Source organism: Herpailurus yagouaroundi, unplaced genomic scaffold, assembly GCF_014898765.1.
Source record: "Herpailurus yagouaroundi ecotype Mexico unplaced genomic scaffold, PumYag 141, whole genome shotgun sequence".
Classification (NCBI taxonomy): Eukaryota; Metazoa; Chordata; class Mammalia; order Carnivora; family Felidae; genus Herpailurus; species Herpailurus yagouaroundi.
The window spans coordinates 11,804,674-11,821,316 of NW_024412396.1; the positions used below are offsets into that span (position 1 = coordinate 11,804,674).

Below are 16,643 nucleotides of genomic sequence, written 5' to 3' on the forward strand. Positions count from 1 at the left end.
AGTAGATCCTAGAAAATGGCCCCTTTTACAGCAGCTCAGAGCAGAGCCACAAAAGCAATTGATTGGTCTTGGCATTTAGTCTTATATCAGCTGTGTCATCCATAGCTTCAGGAGTGAGAACACTAATCTAAAGTGACATTTCTGTTCTGGCGGGCTTTTCTGCCCTGATGAAAGCAATTACTTCATTCCTAAATGATAATTTGCAGGAGTTTCAACCACTTTAATTGATAATTTTTTTTTGTTCTGAGTTCAATTGTGAAGTGATTAGCTGATTTGGTAAATAGAAATTTAAGGTGTGAAATATACAAGTTGCTCCAAGGTAAAGTGCTCTTTATTGGGTGGAGAGAAATTACTTGATAAAGCTGCAGTTTTTCCATTATTATGGAACTGCCAGTTGTACAGCTTAAAGTTCTGGGGGAAAATGAAGAACAAAACACTTTGATTCATGAGGTTTTTGGCAGACACCAAAGCATACAATGAATAGTTTGGTCTTGCTGTGGTTCATTCAAGGATTATTTGAATCAAGGTGAACATTGGTTGAAAAGGATTGTGCAGACCTCTCAGCTTTCTTTATTGCTATTCTAATGACTCATTCTGGAATTAAATCCTCTTATTTAAAGTGTTAAGAATAAAAACGCTCATTGGCTAAAACCAATTAATTTAATTATTAAGTTCAAACATACACAAGGCATTTTCTGAAGATGAGGGAAGGCATTCAGTTGAATGGCTCTAATTACTCTTTTGATCTATTTTATTACAAGTCAAAAATAGGTCATGATTATTCAATGAGAATATATCTTAGTGAAAAATTTTAAGGATGCATCTTAACTTTGATACTTTATCAAATGTTAGCAGTTGCCGATGTTTTTGACACCTTTTTAAAGCAGTCAATTTCATATTTCTTACATGGGGAAAAATAATGGTCATTTCACATGTTAAATGAGAAAAATAAAGCAAGAATGAAGGTCAAACTGATTTAGCACATCAAACAGTCTTTGTCAGCCAAGCTTAATATATCCTGAGTTTGTGGAACAAATGAAATTTTGCTGCTATGTTACACTTTGCTTCCAAACAACCATTACAACTGGTTTTATATATTGTGTGAGCATCAGACCATCAAACAGTGCATCTTTACTGACGTGTTGCTGCAGCAATGATCTACAGCAGCAATCTGCCATTTATATAAGGGCAAAATGTGCATCTATATTTAGTTGTGAAATTGGCCTATTATACTCTTGATGTTTACAGAGGCTAACATAAATTAATGATGACAGCTATGAGCAGTGCATTAGTTAAGCAGCAGAGTTCTTACCTTGAACTTGAAGGTTCCAGTTTTAACTTCCAGCATACACTATACTGTTTTCTTCACACATTAAAGGAAGGTTTTTGAAATTGTTACCTTTTCTTGGAGAACATTAAAAGACTCTAATTTGTGAGCTATGTAGTGCATAATCCTACTAGATAATAGTTGTTTATGCATTTCTCAATTATATTGCCTTGTAAGAAAGCCAATATTTACAATCATGTGGAAAAATACTGAAAAATTTTTTTTTTCTTTGCAGTAGGTTGATTTGATTGACTTTGAACTCTATGTGATGCCAATGTGTGTTGGGCTGTTTTATTGAAAGTAATGAAAGAAGGGCAAGCAGTGTTTATAGAATCTTTACTTTTTCCCTGGGAATCCTCCTCATTCTGCTCATGTCAGGCCAGGAGTAGGTATTGGAGTCACTATAGATTTCACTGTTAACTATGACCAGAGATCTGACAAGTATGCAGGTGTTCAAAGGTTCATGAGTTAAAATGCTGAAACCTTTGATGAATTTTTGATGGCTGCATTTTTAATACAGGTCGACCTTCTTCTTTTGAGGCTGCATGCCAGATTAATTGATAAATAGTAGAAGTCTGGAGTGCTGGGTTCTCCTAAGCAAAACAAGTAGGAAAATCCATAAAAACCTGCCTTTCTGCCTTCTTAGAAGTACTTTTTAAAAAGGCAAAATTTAAAGTGGTTCTAACTCTATCCTTTCACCTACTGTTAGAAGACCAAAACCTGCTGTGTTGTCTTAGAGACACTGGTCATTGTATTCAAAAAGCTTACATGAAGGTGTTAAAATTGAAGCCTAGAGAAGATTTTCATGTAGAGATCATGTGAATCTATTGATAATGTTCATATCAGGAACTGTTCCACAAATACAATTATAAATTATATAAAAAGAAATGATAAAAATCTGGCTATGAAGAATAGGAGAGGAAGAAACATTTGATTAAGTTGACTTACTTTTGTTGTTCCTCTGTGACAATTATTATTTTTGCTCCTTGTTATCCTCTGTAGATCTCCAGCTATATTATTTCCATAATCATCATAACTATTTCTGTGAAGTAGGAAATCAAAGTAATCAATTTTGCAAAGCTAAATTTGATAAGCCACAAAGGATAACTTACCTCTTTTAATTTAATGAGTCATCAAGTCCAAAGTTATCTGTTTTTTTTTCCGCCATGGACAAGTGGCCCAATAAATAATTGACATCTTTATCCAGTTCGGTGGCAGCTTTAGAGAGATTGCAAATACTGAGTCAATTTCATAACACTGGCTTTGTTATAATGGCAGTGCCTGTTCTTTAACTTTTTACTTTTTTTTTTTTTTTTTTCAGTTGTTGTCTTTTGCTTGTTTTGTCTCTAGCAGAATTTGGTGATTTGGCCCTGCCCCCAGTATGGAAGCTAAAGCAGCAAATGCTGCTGGCACTTTGACATTTCCCCCAACTCACCCAGGCAATCTGGGTGAGCTCTCCATGGTCCTGGATTTGGGGTTTTGTTTGACATCAAGGAGAGCTTTTTAGATTTGTGAGATTTTGAAAGCTATTTTGAAAGATCGCCTTTCTCCCAGAGTACTCATAAAATTGTTTTGACTAATAAGGATCATTGAAATTTTGAAGTTTTTTTACTGAAGTTCTCAGAATTCTCCTGAGTAATTCATTCTCTTAACTGTTTGGATATTCTTATTCTTTTTTTTTTTTTTTTTTTTTTTTTTTTTAATAAGCATAGTTGCTTGTCTTGCAATTGAATGCCATTTTTTCTAGTTTAGTGAACTAAAAAAATGCTCACTTACTTCTTCTAGCAAAAAAAATCATTGATTTGTGAACCTTGAATCATTCATCAATGAAATACATATTTTACTTGAAAACTCATTAAATAAACCTGTGGTATACAGCTGATAGACTATAGGTATAAGGAAGACTATAGTGAAAAAACAGTATCTTTGCAATAAAGGAGTTATATTTTGCTTTAAGTATACAATGTGATATATCATAACCAGTGAGTAGAAATCCTACTGATGACACAGTGTGTACACTGTAAATGAGTGTTGTGGACCTCAAAGCATAGAACAATCAGTGTGAAGCAAGTTTAGGTTTTATTTTAATATATCTTATATAGTAATACTGTGTGTCAGGTACCATTTAAGTATTTTACAATAATTAACCCATTTAGTTTAATTTCAACAAGAACCTTATGAAGCAAATAGTACTATCACCCCATTTCACAGATGAAAGAAACTGAGGCAGAAGATTAAGTAAATTGCTCAAGTTTACATAATCAGTTAAGTTATAGAACTGAGATTTAAATACAGGTACTCGGGTTCCATAATCCATGCATTTAAATTTCACCTCTACTTTTTGCTAGTGTGGAAGACATGCTGAGAGAGGCATCAAACAGAGCTTAAAGTGATAATCATGATCTGAGAAAACATGAAAGGAGTTTAGTAGGCAGTTTTAGGGTTGTCATCAAGGAAAAGTTAGGCCTTTGGTTGTATTCCCGTTGGTTTGATTTCTACGGTCACTACATGGGAAATTACTAAGTGAAGGTCCTAAGTGGCAATAGAGAATGGAGTTCGAGAGGACAAATGAAAAAAGCTAACAGTTTAGAATTAGAGACACTGTAAGAGGTATAAAGGAAGCCTGGTCAAATAAACTTATAAAGAATTATGGAGAGAGAAATACTATAGTAATGAGATGGGGCACTAGGATTCAAACAGTTGGGTTTTTTTCCTCTAGATAAGTTTTATGATAAAAAAAAGTTTCATGATTATTATGCTAATAGTTGTTGCTTAGATACTATTTACCACGTGACAGGCATTTTGTACTTTACATATATTGGCTCAATTACTCTCATGAATATTATGAAGTAGATAAAATTATCACATCCGTTTTCCACAGGAGGAAATTGAGGCCTAAGGAGGTTGAGACACCTAGTGAAGGTTGACGACATGGTAGTTGTAAGTTGGTGCCAATACCCACAGTTTGGCAGCAGAACCCGCACTCCTAATCTCTGTGGTTTCCAAGAAAGTTTTCAGATGGGTTGACTATACTGTCAGCATTCCTAAGTCTTTGCAACTTCTTAAAATTTTTCTTTGTTGTAAAACTCTCAAGTGGTCTCTGCCCCATTTAGAGTTCATAAACTATCTTAATTTGTAAAATCTAGAATTATCTAAGAGGTTCACTGATTCATAGTTTCCATGGTAGTAAATGGTAAACTATCGTATGAGCCACTGCACTGGTCCAGGAGATTTGTTGGCCATCCTCATGTTGTAAAATAATAACATTGAGGCTCAGATTTGTTATTGAAAATCACAATGCTTGTGAATGGCTAGGAAATTCCTTCATCAGGACTTTTGCCAGAAAACTTGCCAGGGAACTTAAAATATATGAGAGGATTTAAAAAATTACATTCAATAAGCATTGTCCTCTAAATCTTCATTACTAGTAATTTTTTGATGGCTTGTTACCTATGGTTAAAGGTGTATCTTCAGAAACATGGAAAATTTGTTGCCAAGCATTAAGCAGAAACATGCAGTATGCCAACAGTGTTGTTTAGGAAAGTTAATTATGGTAACATCAATGACAATAAGAGTGGAGAGTCTAACTTTACAAGTTTTATAAGAGGAAATTCTAGATACTAGAGTATTATCCTTTTGGTTGGGTGAAGAAGCCCTTTGGAGAATCTGAAAATCATTTACTATCTTCCCCCAAATATATACGCAGTTTGCAAAGGACTTCTAGATTTATAAATAAATAAATAAATAAATAAATAAATAAATAAATAAATAAATAAATAAAACACGTGTGTGTATATATATATCTTCTGAAATTGCTGATTTTGTTGTTTGGTTGTTGGTAATTATTGGTGAGGATGATAAGATTGTCATCAAAGAGAACTGAAATTTTGATTTGCTGAGGATCAAGGAAGAGTCTCCTTTTCCAAAGTTACCCAAAGACTAGGTGGAAGAACATCAGAGCAGTGGGAAGTTTGGGAGTCATTTCTTGTTGATCTGAAGTTTAATCATTTTTTATATGGCACAGATTAGGATCATAATGTTATATTCATGATTTCCTGTCTTTCTTTGGTATTGTAGAAATACAACCATAATTTTTGGTTTAGAACAGAATGTGCAAACACATAGTTTATTTTACGTTTTAATGTAGTCTTTAATTCTATTTGAGAATTGCTTACAACTAAGCTGTACTTCCCAAAAGCAGGCATAAGATTAATCTACAGTCTGAGTCATTGTCTACACATCTTTAGCTTAATCTATTCTATCAACATCTCTATGACCTTTGTAATCCTTTGACTGCATTTTATTGCTGTTGCCCTTAAAGCCAATTACTACTTATTATAGATACAGTGCTGTCATTCTGAAAGACTTCTGAACTGTGAGGTCTGTATAATGAAAAACCGTTGTTATTAAGATTATGGCCAGGCCAGTTACTCGAGTAGGGAAACACAGAGTGTTTGAGTTAAAAAAAAAAAAAAAATTAAAAAAACACACAAAAAAACACAAAAAAAATGTGTAGGGAAGGAGAGGAGAAAAACAAGAAGGTGGGTCAGGAACACATGAAGTAAGTTTGGCTCAGTGGTATTTTAGATAAATCAAATATCAGAGGACAGTGTTTGGGCAAGCTTCTGAAGGCATTAATGTCCATGCATTCCCCTTTCTGGAGTGGAAATAAGAAGCCATTTGTCCTCTACCTTTGGAGTCCATTGAGTTGTTCCCCGTGATCTTGGTTTTTTCTTACCACCTACCCCCATAGAATTAGATTTTTTTCCTTAAACTATTGCTAAGCCTATGCAATAATAGCAATTTCAGGATAATGGCCTCATGTTCTACTTGTTTCAGTCAAATAAAGAAATTCCTGGTATGAAAATTAGTCATGTTAATGAGATAACAGATGAGCCTATTTGTGATGCTTTGAGTGACATGTATAAAGGGAAAGTTACATAGAACATCCATGTAAAAGTGCCTTTCAAAATTGGCCTCCCAAATTCTTATCCAATTGTAAACTGTATCCCTCCTCATTTACTGACCAAATGACAGGTTTTATTAGGCTTGCATTATTTTTTTAAAACTTTAATTGGTTAACATAAAATTAAAACATAACATAAAATTGGAAATGCCATTTAAAAATTGAGATTTTGTTCTCTAGAAACAACAATACTGGGAATCTGACGACAGCAGGTGCGCCCTCCTCCAGAGCAGCAGTCCACTGAGACTGTGTGTGCCTAGGCTGTTGTCCTCTCCTGCCCCACAGTTGCCATCAGGCCTCTTCACTCATTGACATTCGCTGCCTTAACCCCAGGGGCCCTTCAGGTTACAACCTCTGCTCTAGTGCTCCATCATAGTCACTTACTGAGCAACAACAGTTGTAAGTTGAGCCCACCTTCTGGAGTACTGTTTGATTACAAGAACACAAAAAGAGCAAAGCGCTGAACTTGAACCACTGCACTCCACCAGAGGTAGAGAAGACATCTCAAAAGACCTAGTTCTTTGGGCACAGCTGACCTAAGTGGTGTTAGATAGATTGCTTTTATTACATAAAGGGAGGGGCATGAATGGTTCTTTTGCCCAAAGATGATAACCCAGATCCTGGGTATACTTCCACTTTATCAGATTGTAAGGCATCTCTCACTTTATTTACACAATTTTCATGAAGCCAAAATTGCCAATTTATAAAATCATGTAAAGGGCAGCCACGATTTGGGGAAACAGGTGGCATGCCATGCTTTTCCCTTGTGAATTAGCAATGTTTCTCCCGGAGGTTATCACCTGAGACACTAAGGGACAAAGGTTTTCATTTGAGACTGCCGTGACTCTGAAAACGGTAACGTTAACTTGTCTAGTTGTGAGAAATAGGTTGGTTAGCTAACGTAGAATATTTTATTAAGAGTGAAACTGGTGGGGTTGTTGGCTTAGTGAGTATTTGATCAGGGTGTGATGGCATTACTTAAATTACGTAGATGCTCAATAAGGTATTCAGAGTGCAGTGAGTACAGTGTTCCTACCATGAACACCATCAGGTACGCTATAATGTAATATGAAATGTTCTTGTCCATATTATACTAATGGATATCGGAGCTACACTGCTGAACTCATTTTGATCTATTGCTCTGGTCTTGCTTCCTTGCTTGTTTCTCTCTTTCTGGTTGTTTTATAATGGGAAACCAGAAAGCTAGGTTCAAAGATTCAAAATGCCTTTGGAGTTCAATGAAATGGATACTTACAAATGATTTTAATAGTACCTTGATACTGTAAATATTGCCCAATTACTTATCATCAGGGTCTTATTTTGGTTTGATTTCTTGTCAGACACAAAACAGAGCCATTCAGAACAGGTGGAATTCTGTCAGATGCTCAAACACAACTTCAGTCGTGCCAGATTCTGCCCTCAGCACTGTGAGCAAACTTCAAACAGAAATGCACATGAATAGTTAAAGGAAAATGCTGGATCCCACCTGTTGCCTTTTCTGTGAAGCAATATGTCTATAATGTTTATAAATTTTTTTTTAATTTTTTTTCAACGTTTTTATTTATTTTTGGGACAGAGAGAGACAGAGCATGAATGGGGGAGGGGCAGAGAGAGAGGGAAACACAGAATCGGAAACAGGCTCCAGGCTCCGAGCCATCAGCCCAGAGCCTGACGCGGGGCTCGAACTCACGGACCGCGAGATCGTGACCTGGCTGAAGTCGGACGCTTAACCGACTGCGCCACCCAGGCGCCCCTAAATTTTAATAACCCATACAGGGCTTTATCTTTCAACATTAAATTTATATTATCTTAAAGTTTGACTTCTCCAGGCGATGCATTTTATTCTCTAGTATCTTAGAGAATCTATCCATCTACTAATGTGTACTCATTCATAAAGAATTAAAGTTTTCTCTTATCAAGCAATTATCAACATATTTATTAAGTGTATTGAAATCTTCATTTTCAGTGTGATGTTTTCTATATCTGACTTAAGATCATGATCCTTATTGAGGGCTAGAGGCACATAAACACGCTTCATAGAATCAACAAATAAAACGTTGATGTTTACCCTTTGTTCCCCATGATGATAATTGAAGTAAAGGTGCTTTTGGTACCTTAAAATCTCACAGTGGGGGGCGCCTGGGTGGCGCAGTCGGTTAAGTGTCCGACTTCAGCCAGGTCCCGATCTCACGGTCCGTGAGTTCGAGCCCCGCGTCGGGCTCTGGGCTGATGGCTCAGAGCCTGGAGCCTGTTTCCGATTCTGTGTCTCCCTCTGTCTCTGCCCCTCGCCCGTTCATGCTCTGTCTCTCTCTGTCCCCAAAATAAATAAAAATGTGGAAAAAAAAATTAAAAAAAAAAATCTCACAGTGATAACAATTAAATGAACAAAATCATTAGCCTGAGAATAAATATATGAATACTAGCCTCATCTTTTCTGCTGCTTATAGCTGATAACACCAAGTATTACCTGTAAATCTTATGTCTTAGAAACAAAGAATGTATCTCAATGCATGGCCAATTAAAGGGAAAAACCTAACAAGCAAGCTATTGTTATTACTGCCTGTAAGTTTATTTGTTGTTATTACTGCATGTAAGTTTAAATCCAGAGGTAGAATTTTTGGTTTTAGTGAACGTTGTATAGAAATCATTTTATTACGGCCCTTGGATTTGAAAGAAGATTTTCGTAGATTTTTGCTGGGGGGAAGAAGGAAATGAAAAGGAAACAATTTCTACCTGATGTCAGAAGCACACGTTTTAAATGGCACTTTTTCACTCCTTTGATTTCAGTTTACAAGCATTGAGAAAGGAGAAATCCCGAGATGCTGCTCGCTCCCGCCGGGGAAAAGAAAATTTTGAGTTCTATGAATTGGCCAAGTTGTTGCCTCTTCCTGCAGCCATCACTAGCCAGCTTGACAAGGCATCCATCATTCGACTTACAATTAGCTATCTGAAAATGAGGGACTTTGCTAACCAAGGGGACCCTCCGTGGAACTTGCGAATGGAAGGCCCTCCACCTAACACATCAGTAAAAGGTAAGTTTTAAGCCCCTGTTTGTTCTGGAATATGGTGGTCGATAGGTGTCTCTAAGATGAAATGTTTACCATCATCCTTTCTTCTTTTCCTGCATATCAAATCCTTTAAAGGGATACAAATGTGGAAATCTGAACTCTGCATGAGAAAGACACCATGTGAAGGTGAAATAAACCTCTTCTATTTCTTTTTTATTTTCAAAACGTCTGTCAGCCTAAATATTCTATCACTTGAAGCAAGGCTTCAGAGAAAGGAGAATGAAATGACTTACATTAAAATGCTTCTTGGGTTCAATTTGCGTTATGCTAATTCATGCAAATTATTACTGATGGGTGGAGTACAAGAATATTTGTTAAAGGGTGGAACTAATGTCTTCTGTCTTTAGTAACCAAAGAAAGGAAGGAAGCTGAGCCCAACTGTAGTAGGCATTTTGAGTAATGATTTTATTGACTAATAAAACAAATAATTCATATTAATGTTTCAAGTTGCCATACATAATGCCCAAGATTTGTAAATCTAAACCTATGTTTGTCCTCCCGATCCTTGGTGCAGTCACTCTTAAAACTCACTAATGAAAGATGTTAGGCCTTCATTCTGATATGCAAGAGAGGTATTTCTTACGTGTTAGTGAAACTTCTAGTAATTTATAGCATGTTTAGCATGTGAATATGCATACGTATCTTTATTGATGTATATGTGATATTGGCCATTGATTCTCTGTCTTAAACGATGTGTTATTCAAGGCTTAGGACTTAAGGGATCTGCTAGTTTCTTGTGCTCTAACCTTGTCTCTAGACCCTTGGTGGGCATAAGGTGGATAATTGGGAAAATTGTGGGCAACTCTGGGAGAGGAATTAGGTTCTTTTGTTAAGTGATGACACCTTAACAGTGACCTTTGAAGTCCCTGTGCTCATGGCTTTTGTACAAAAGGGTTCTAATAGGGAGCCCTGACCTCTTAGAGGATACAGATTAAAATGAAGGATCCAAAGCAATGACTATTTACAATTGTGTGCTTAGAAGTGCCATCATATGTGTGTCCATGCATGTGTGAATCTGGTTATATCTCTGCCATTGGTACTTGCAATGTTTCTTACGCTTACGAGAGAAGGGAAATCAGAATTTAAATTCTAGGTGCTGTTTTCCTCTAGAGCAGGGCAAATATTTTCTGTAATGACTATATAGGAAATATATAGGCTTAGGCTTTGAGGGGCTCTGAACTGTGCCACAGTAGCACAAACTCAGCCATAGACAATATGTAAACAGCAGGGTGTGGCTGTGCTCTAATAAAACCATGCATAACAAAATAGGCAGCTGCCCCCAGATTTGGCCCACAAGCCATAGTTCACAGATTATCTCTCTAGAGTGTAAGAATGGCATTCAGAAGCTGAGAACATAGAACAGAGTTAGCTGTCAAGGGCTGGATGTCAGTGTAACATAGCACAGTATGGATAAACTAAGGCACATTCATGCTGTCCCTTTTCAGCCCTTCTCACCTTAAAAATGTAGATGTCAACTTGGTAATATATCAATCTGTGTTCCAGATGCTAAAGTTGTGGCAAATTTTCCCAAGCTGAAGATGTGAATATAATCTTAGTAAATATACTGTATCCATAAGAGTTTATTCATTAAACTGCCTTCATGTTTATTCCAAATCATACAAGATGAAAGGGTAGGTGCAACAGGGTAGAAGTCACAGAATGTACAAAATACATCCTTATTCTTCGCTTTGAAATGGACTGATTAAGGGACTGAACTTGTATGAGGTGGTTTAGCACAGTTATCTTTTTATTACCACTTCTTCATTTATTTTGAGAGAGAAATAGAGAGCTACTGAGTGGGAGAAGGGGGGGGAGGGAGGGATGGGGAGGAGAGAGAGAGAGAGAGAGAGAGAGAGAGAGAGAGAGAGAGAGAAATAAAGAGAATCCCAAGCAGGCTTCACACTGCTGGCGCAGAGCCCAATGTCAAGCTCGAACTCAGGAGCTGTGAGATCATAACCTGAGCTGAAATGAAGAGTTGGTTACTTAACCAACTGAGCCATCCAGGCACACCTCCATTTTTCTCTTTTTTAAAGGAGCTGGCAGTTTATAGGCTGCCTTGGTAGTGGTGGTTACCAAAGTAAAAGTGGTTCCATGGTTTGTCCATTATTCTGCAATGTGATAACCTTGTTTACTTTTATTTTATTTTTTTAAATTTTAATGTTTATTTTTGAGACAGAGAGAGAGAGACAAAGCTCAAGTGGGGGAGGGGCAGAGAGAGAGGGAGGCACAGAATCTGAAGCATGCTCCAGGCTCCACGCTATCAGCACAGAACTCCATAAAGGGCACAAACTCATGGACCACGAGATCATGACCTGAGCGGAAGTTGGAGGCTAACTGACTGAGCCACCCTGGCACCCTCCCCTTGCTTACTTTTGGAATCATGACCTTGTAGAGATGCAAAATTACAGCTCATGTAAAACCATGCCCTCACATATAGACCAGGGAAATGATACAGAAACAGTTTACAGTTAAGTATTAGCAGATCTTAAGCTAGATTCCACTGTTTCACCTTTCTGTCTAGTGCTCTATCACATCATATCGTTTCTAGAAATTTTATTTGATTTGCATCCCCTTTATCAAGCATGCCAGGTGAGAATTCTCTCAGCTTCTGACTGTGACTGATCATTCATTTTTACTTTATGGACTTCAGTCAGTTAAACTCTAAACTACTTATGATCAAGATGGATAAAAAACAATAAAATATGGTCTCTGCTCTCGTGGGCATTTCAGTCTATGAAAGGACATACTGATGTCAAGGAGAAAAATGGGGAGGTTAGGGTGGATATTTAAGAGTCTGGAAGGAGATAACAGATTTTATTATTTTGCGAGTTCCATCCAGATAATGGCAGAACATCCAATTCGGTACATGTGTACTCCCACTATCAGTAAACTGATGATAGTGAAGGTGTAAAGCATAGTGACTCTATCCAGTTGACGCTGGCTCTCAAAAGTTGCTAGGAATGCAGTGGACACTTTCTGTGAATTGGTTCTGCTGTACAGTATGTGTATATTTTATTGCTCTACTCTCATTCTTTAATGCAAACCTGTTACTCATTCTGATCAAACATTCATGAAACAACATCAAAAGAAATTCATTTTAATTTATTAAGGTCTTCTGTGTTGTGCCCTTGAAGAAGTTCATGTGGATAAACAAGCTTATATAAATAGCCTGCAGCATCATGTGAAGTGCAGTTCATAATCCAACAATAAAACGATAGACATTAGACTTGGTGCTTCTCCAAGCAGTCTCTTGAATAAACCTAAAGGCGTTTGGAAATTTATATGAAAAGTACTTACACGATGTAGGCAATGTTTTTTTTTTTTTTTAATGTGATGAGTTGTTCCTGTTAATAATTAAATTTCAAAGCTTAAATTTAAATTTGTCCCACACAACTATATAGAAATTTAATCATTTTAATTTACTGCTTCAGAAAGGTCCTTCACTCTGCCCTGTATTCATCACATCTTTTCTTAAATGTCTATAAAGGTTGATGAGTTTGTTTTGTGATGCCCATTCTGTATAGATTATTACAAGTTATGCTTGCAGAAAGAACACTCAGGTGACAGTGTGTAATATGTCCTGAGTCAATTACTTCATGGAAATGATATGTTAAGCAATTGGAAGGTAACAGATAGTTTTTTCCACGATTTTAGAAATATCTGTATTGTTATAATACAGATCAAATCTACAATGAACATTATGCATTATTCAAGAAATGACCAGGCATTCTCAGCAGTGTTTCAGCTAAATAACTGATGATTGTAACCTTTAAAGAAATCTCATTGTGGTGACTGTTGGTAAATCACTTCTCCATTCATAGTAATCTCTATTTAGAGGCTATCTAGAAACCATTACATCTTTTATTAATCTTAAAAGCAATAGCTGCTGATTTGACATTTGCTAAAACTAGATAAATTTTCTGTCTTTTTAATATCACACACTTCAGTCAATTTTCGGTGTGTGTCTGCTACAACTCTATTAATCCAGGAATATTTACCACTGTAAGCATAAGTCTTACTTCAATTTGAACATGGCAGCTTTTAAACAACAATTTGTGTATGTGTGTGACAGGCGACAATGCTCAAATATGTAAAATAGAAGACATTTTTAGCCTTCGGAAGGAAATGGTTGAAAAATACTGCAAGACAACTGGTGATTGAAATTGACTGAACACATTACGGAAGAACTTTACTATTTTCATAGTAAATTTCATATGTACTACAAATTTCATACTACATTTCATATATTACTATTTCATAGTAATTTTCATATTTCATATTTTCTTCACTATTTCGGGCACTTACTGTGAGTTAAGTGGTGGATATTTCTGAGAGGAGAGGCCTGCAGGTCCTTATTTAAGGAATACGTGATCTATCCTTAGCCAAAGACCAGACTGTTACTTTTGCAATCATGTTTAAGGGTTCGGTTTGAAACAGCCATGTGTAGCCGCTGAGTCTGTGACATCCTTCAGAGTAACTCTGAACTACTACAATACTGGTTGTTCCCAAAACTTAGAACTATTTTTCTAAAATGCTATCTGTTTCCATAGAAGGTACAGAATCCAAGACTGAGTGATTGTTCTTCTTGGTCTAAGCAGCTCCGAAAGGTCTTCTAGTTCCTGTTCAGGCATTTTACTGTGTACAGACACGTGTACTTCGACCAACTGACATTCATACTCGGGGGCAAGTGTCCTATTCCTCATTATTGAAAAAAAATGTGAAATGCGATTTCTTAGAATCAGGGTATAGCATGTACATCAGCCTGTGGTGCTCTTTATTATTACACAGGAAAATGGTAGTGCCCAGACTGAACCCTTAGGTTCTGAACAGAAGCTTCCAGTAGGGGTAGGAGAGCAGGAGACAAGATAGAGACTGGCTTCTTGCGTGGTTCCTATTCTCGCCTCCACCACCTTCAGTAGACTGGGGGCCCATCTCCCTGCTTTAGTCTCGAGTTTCAGTCACCTCAGTCCAAAGGGCCAACCAAAAGCTGAGCTGCCAGTGTTCACTCTTGTTTATTTTGGTAGCAAGTGCCAGGTTTTGCTAGTACATGGCAGTATGATGTGATATAATTGCCTTTTCTTAGGTATGCTTCTGGAAACTTTTTCATTACATACTGCTCTCCTTTCTAGTGGAGGGAATACTTCTGAAGGAAGTTCACTTAAGAACTAAGCTTTTACTGTATTTTCATCATCATAGGACAGGCATTGTTTATATCGCCATGCTTTCCTAGGATTCTCATCTCTGAAACTGGGCACGAAGGGCTTTCTGACAAATGAGGGCTTAGTGATGGCAGAGGAAGTCTCTGAGACTATAATTTTGTGCAGATTCCCATTTTTTTTTTCAGGAGAAGCTTTGCTATCTGCGGAGGGGGGCTCTGGTCCACCTTCAGAATGAAGCATGCAAAAGCACTGATGGTTTCTTCACACGTGCCACTGTCAGAGTTCAGTCACCGTTACCTTCAGTGCACCTGGCACTGTTGGGCATCCAGAATTACCCTCCGCTCCAAACGCTGATTCCGCGGAAGCCTCTTTGTGAGAGTGATGACTGAGAATGTGTGCATACTCAGGCGTCCTAGTCCGTCATCGCCAGGGCAACAAGCAGTCCGAATGTCACAGTGGCACGCCACAAAGCTTGTATTCCTCTTGTTGCTGTGGTTCATTCCGGAGGTTGGCAGATTTAGGCTGAGCTTAGCCGGGTGGTTTACTTCGTGCCACAGCTCTGGCTGTGCTCAGGGTTCAGCTCTGGTCTGCCCCCTGTCAGGGGACAGCAGAGATTTGGGAGAGGTTCTTGTCATGGTGATGGCAAAGGTGTCAGAGGGATGAGCCAAATCATAACACCTCTTTTACAGAATGTTTTGGCGGACACCTCTGGAAATGTGGTTAAAAGAGTGTACGTGTACTTCTGCATCCCGCATCGGGATTCGGCGGTCTGCCCCTCTGTATGCCATCGTCCTCTTTTTCCCCAGCAGTACCGAATACCTTAGACCGTACGTTTGTGCCTTTGTACATCCTATCATCTAACCAGAATGCCCTTTTCCTTCTTGTCGTTTTACCGAACTCTTGTTCACCTTTGAAAACGCAGCTCACCTGTCACTTTGTTAGGTAAATCTTCTCTCCCTCCCCAGAACAGTAGTCATTTGTTCCTAACAGGTTACGGTGACAGTCTTCTCTTGCTTTAGTATCCATTCGTAATCCTTTTCTTATGATCCTTGTCTCTCTATGCAGACTGTGAGCTACTTGAGGGAACAGTCTGGGTTTTATACATGTCTTTATCTCCATTTACAGTACCCAGGAAAGTACGTATTTAACCGAGTTTTTATTTTTAAATTTTTGTTTATTGACTTGTTTTTGAGAGAGGGAGAGAAATCACATAAGCAGGGGAGAGGCAGAGAGAGAGGGAGAGACGGAATCCCAAGCAGGCTCCGCCCTGGCAGCACAGAGCCCCATGTGGGGCTCTATCCCATGACAGTGAGAGCGTGACCTGAGCTGAAATCCAGAGTTGGACACTGAACCAACTGAGCCACCCAGGTGCCCCAACCATGTGTTTAAATTAAATTATATAGTACTAAGTCATATCTTGATATTGCTATTAGTGAGCAGAATAATGCTGATGGAAAATGTGGGTGGGTCTAAGTCATAAGCTAGGATGAAGAAAGAAGAGAGTGAAGAAAGAAAAGACTGAAAGGAAGAAAAATGGAGGGAGAATGATGGGAATAGCGTGAAACCAAGGGGGGAAATACAGTGGATAGAGTAGGAGCTAGGAGGTTCGTACCCCTTGCCTGGGATCAGCTGCCTTCCCCTGCCAACTTGTTTCTCTCGTGTAATGTACAAGCTGAGGAATTGACACTTAAAAACAATATTCTTAAGAAACCCATGTCTTGGGTATATAAATTCAAGTTCGTTCGACCAGTATCTGAGTACTTTCGCTTGGTAAGTCCTCTGACTCCTTTGCTGGTAATGTGGGGGCATATAATAGAGAAGGTATAAGGCAGAGTCCTGTCCTTGGAGGTATTTACCATTTATTGAGAAATAAATAAAACTAAATAAACCACATGACCTGGGTTACAAAGGCCTCTCTAGACCTCAGTTTCTCATTTGAATTTCCTTTTTGTGAATTTTCTGGTCTGGATGATTACTGACTGTCTAATCCCAAACCCCAATTTCTGAGAAAGGATTTAGTAATTATTGTCTTGAATTAGACTCTCCTGAGAGTCAGGTTTTTTTTGAAGCTGTTTGTTAATAATTTCAAAAGCCACATGCTCTAACTCTTCGTGTTCTGCTAA

At 37.8% G+C, this 16,643-nt stretch overlaps 1 protein-coding gene across 6 annotated transcripts in view; it reads left to right on the plus strand.

The window, feature by feature from the left end:
- Positions 1 to 16,643, plus strand: part of NPAS3 (neuronal PAS domain protein 3) — an 865,567-nt gene that overhangs the window by 260,068 nt on the left and 588,856 nt on the right. For 3 of the 6 annotated variants that reach the window (XM_040476899.1, XM_040476900.1, XM_040476904.1), the window contains 2 exons: positions 9,081 to 9,325; positions 9,437 to 9,487. In XM_040476899.1, the coding sequence (XP_040332833.1) occupies positions 9,081 to 9,325; positions 9,437 to 9,487 (296 nt within the window). The remainder of the gene's footprint in view (positions 1 to 9,080; positions 9,326 to 9,436; positions 9,488 to 16,643) is intronic. The other 3 variants (XM_040476901.1, XM_040476902.1, XM_040476905.1) reach the window with 1 other exon arrangement.